We start from the raw sequence: 3575 nt of genomic DNA on the forward strand, positions 1-3575 counted from the left end.
TCAAATGTTTTACCCGTTGACAACCGCAAGCTGCCCTATTCTGGTCTTGGGAAAATCCAAGTTGGTCTTGATTTATTTAGAAAATCTGAATATCAATAAAACTTGTTTACTAATAAAAATTAAAAGTAATATTTAGAATTATATTCAATTATTTTGTGAAAAAGTAATATTTGATAAACTGGTCTAAACCTGAGATTTTACCAACTAAATCAAAATTGAATTTTACCAACTAAAGAAAAAGAAAGCACCGGGGATGGACACCATTAACACGAACATGGCCCAACATGCCTATCAGGCAATTCCTACAACCTTTTTGGTGTTGTTCAATTCCTGCCTTAGCCAGGGGTATTTTCCCAGGGACTGGAAAGAGGCAGATGTCAGGCTCATTCCTAAGAAGAAGGACAACACTCCTGCTGAAGTCTCCGACTTCCGCCCCATTTCCCTGCTCTCTGTTCTTGGTAAGGTCCTTGACTCCCTAATGGGAAATAGGATCCTTCACCATCTGGAATCCAGCAATGCTCTCCACGAGGCCCAATTAGGGTTCAACTACGTTCGGACTGCCAGACAGAATGGTAAGCACACCCTCATGGTGTCTATAGACTATAAAGGTGCATTTAATCACGCCTGGTGGCCGGCTATCCTGTACAAGCTGGGCAAGGACAACTGCCCACAAAACCTCTATAGTCTCGTCCGGAGTTATCTTACTGACAGGTACGTGTGGGCCACCAGTCAGGGTCACACCCTTTACTGCACTTTCATCAACCGGGGCTTCTAAATCTGGGCCGCTCCTCTGGACGATCCTGTACGACAGCCTCCTTAAACTTACTGATAGTTCTCAGTCCGAGGGGAGTCCCTATATTCAAGGCTATGCGGACGACACCGTAGTGTTGTTCTCGCATCAAAACCAGGAGGTGCTTCAGAGTTACGCCAACTGGTTCCTGGAAAGAATTGAAAGTTGGAGCACTAATCACAAGTTGATAGTTAACAAAAGAAAAAGTAGCTGCATGGTCTTTCCTAAAGAAAACATCCTTAAGAAGAAACCCACCATCAAGATCGGGGGTTGCAGAATTAAATGTGTGGACACCCTTCAGTATTTGGGGCTCACCCTTGACCCCAAGCTTACCTGGACTGACCATATTCACTGTGTCTATAACAAAGTCGTCAGAGTCAGCAACACCCTCCGCAGCATCGCTCGGAACACCTGGGGGTTAAGCCCAAAAAACAGTGCTCTTATCTACAGGGCAGTAATCGAACCCATACTCACTTATGGAGCCGAAGAATGGGGGTACACCACCCTTAAGGTGCACCATAGGCGTAAGCTTCTTTCGGCCCAGAGGGCTGCCCTGATTGCTATTACTAAGGCATACCGTACCACTTCCACCGACGCCCTCTTGGCCATTGCCGGGCTTTTCCCAGTCCATCTCGTGGCCCTGGGGAAATTTATCAAGAAGTCCCTCCTGCTCCTGGAGAAGGACGGGTCCATGCCCACCCAGAGGCAAAACCTCCTCACCAAATTGAAGCTCTCTGACTCTTTAGACCACATCAACAGAGATATTACCACGAAAGGTATTGACCGTATTAACAGCCCTAAGGATCCACACCCCGCCTGTACCATGCACAGCAACATTTATATCAATCCTGTCACCCCGAAATACGGGGTCAACTTTTATACTGACGGTTCCAAGACTAACACCAAGGTGGGGGCTTCGGTGGTCCTGGTGGACCCGCACAGGACGCTGCACTGGCGAGCGGCCTACAGTATCAAACCTCATTGTTCCATCGCTCAAGCGGAGTCGTACGCGATCTTACGCGCCCTCCGTTACATCAACGGCAACAGAGATAACTTTAGAAAGGCGACCATCAATATTATCAGTGATAGCCGGACAGCCCTCTACCAACTACAGAAAGAAAACAGAAAACTGCCGATTGTTGAAGAAAGCCTGCAGCTCATTAAGGACATTAACAGCTATTCAAAGCTAAATTTCTACTGGGTTCGGGGGCACTCTGGGGTGCCGGGTAATGATCGGGCTGACTTGGTTTCCAAGAAAGCCAACAACATTGCCAACAGCTACAGTTACGAGGCTATCCCTGTCTCTTGCATCTCGACTTTTATCCAAAAGAGTCTCATTGGACTCTGGCAAAAAGATTGGGACTCCAGTACTACGGGGAGGGTGACTCATGACTTCATCCCGAATGTCAACAGCAGACTTAACAACCGACACTTCCTCTCGAGCCATTCCCTCACCCAGCTGCTGTCGGCCCATGGTAACTTCTGTTCCTACCTGCTGAGGTTTCTTGGCAAGGGGGATGGGCTCTGCGGCTGTGGGATGGGGGAGGAAGACGACCCTTACCACCTCATCTTTGCGTGCGTGGATCTTGCAGCCCATCGGAAGCAGCTTCGGGATACGGCACTACTTGAGGGTCTTCATTGGCCCTGTCGTCTCCAAGATTTCATCGATAACAAGAAACTCTTTGTGTGCCTCACAAACTTTGTAAGTAACATTCCCCAGCTGCAACAGACAACCCGCCAAGTCCCCAACAGGTAAATTCCTCCAACGATGACAGACTTTCATCAGTAGGCTCATCCCAGGGGACGTCAGCTCCAAGTTCGGCAGGCCCTTCATCTATGTACATATTGTATTACGTGTGTTTCTCCTTTTGTGTGTATTCCTAGTTTGTATTCCTAAGCATTGTATTTTGTACTAATATATTGCCTACACTATTTGGTACCTGTACCACCGACGTTCTCGACACAATGTATTTAATATCCTGTTCTCTATTCTGTACTAGCAATTTATGTTAAAATTACTTGGTATCTTACTCTGTATTTTTTTGACATTTTATATACTTCATATTATTTTGTATTGTACTTTGTAACGCGATACTCTGCATTCCATATTTGTTCTGTACTGTTTGTAATGTTTTACTCTGTTCTTAATATCGTGGCACCTATATATTCTGTTTATTTTGGTTGTATCATGTTTATACTATGCTTGTATTATGCTTGTATTATGTACTACTTTTGTAAATAAACGCGATGCCAGACGCCCACTTTTTTCCAAACTTTCCTATTCACTTTACATTTCTCTCTTCACTTACTACACTCTCATCCTCTTCTTGTCCTCTCCTCCATTTTCCCCCCGTGCAATACCTACGAGTAGCATGGGCTTCACCCCCTTTTCTAACGATGTAACGATGATTGAATAAATGTATGAAAAAAAGCATCTTAAACCTAATACTATCGGCTACATTACCATTAAATGTTTATTGGATACTTAAAACTGGACTTACAGTTAAATGAGTTATCTAAAAACTTGCGGTTTTTCTTCGCGTGACTTGTACCCTAATTGTGATCATAAACGGACAAGCAAACACACTTCATTTAATAAAATATACCTTACAGACTCAAATATTTGTGTCTTTGCTACTGTACCAAAATTTTTCGTAGTGTTGTAACTGATCTCAAACACTGTTTTGGAAAAGTTTTTCATATACGAGATATTTGTATTTATTTACTTATTACACATAAATCCATCAAACTTGATTTGCTAGTGTTACTTTTAATTTTGATTGTG

General features: G+C 44.0%; 1 protein-coding gene across 1 annotated transcript; it reads left to right on the forward strand.

Annotated features, from left to right (window-relative positions):
- The first annotated feature begins 274 nt into the window (after window positions 1-274).
- Window positions 275-2546, forward strand: LOC136986119 (uncharacterized). Its single transcript, XM_067283584.1, has 2 exons — window positions 275-653; window positions 712-2546. The coding sequence occupies exons 1-2, from the start codon at window positions 275-277 to the stop codon at window positions 2544-2546; spliced, it is 2214 nt and encodes a 737-aa protein (XP_067139685.1).
- Window positions 2547-3575: the final 1029 nt, after the last annotated feature.

Source organism: Centruroides vittatus, unplaced genomic scaffold (assembly GCF_030686945.1).
Source record: "Centruroides vittatus isolate TY-2023 unplaced genomic scaffold, ASM3068694v2 contig_997, whole genome shotgun sequence".
Taxonomy (NCBI): domain Eukaryota; kingdom Metazoa; phylum Arthropoda; class Arachnida; order Scorpiones; family Buthidae; genus Centruroides; species Centruroides vittatus.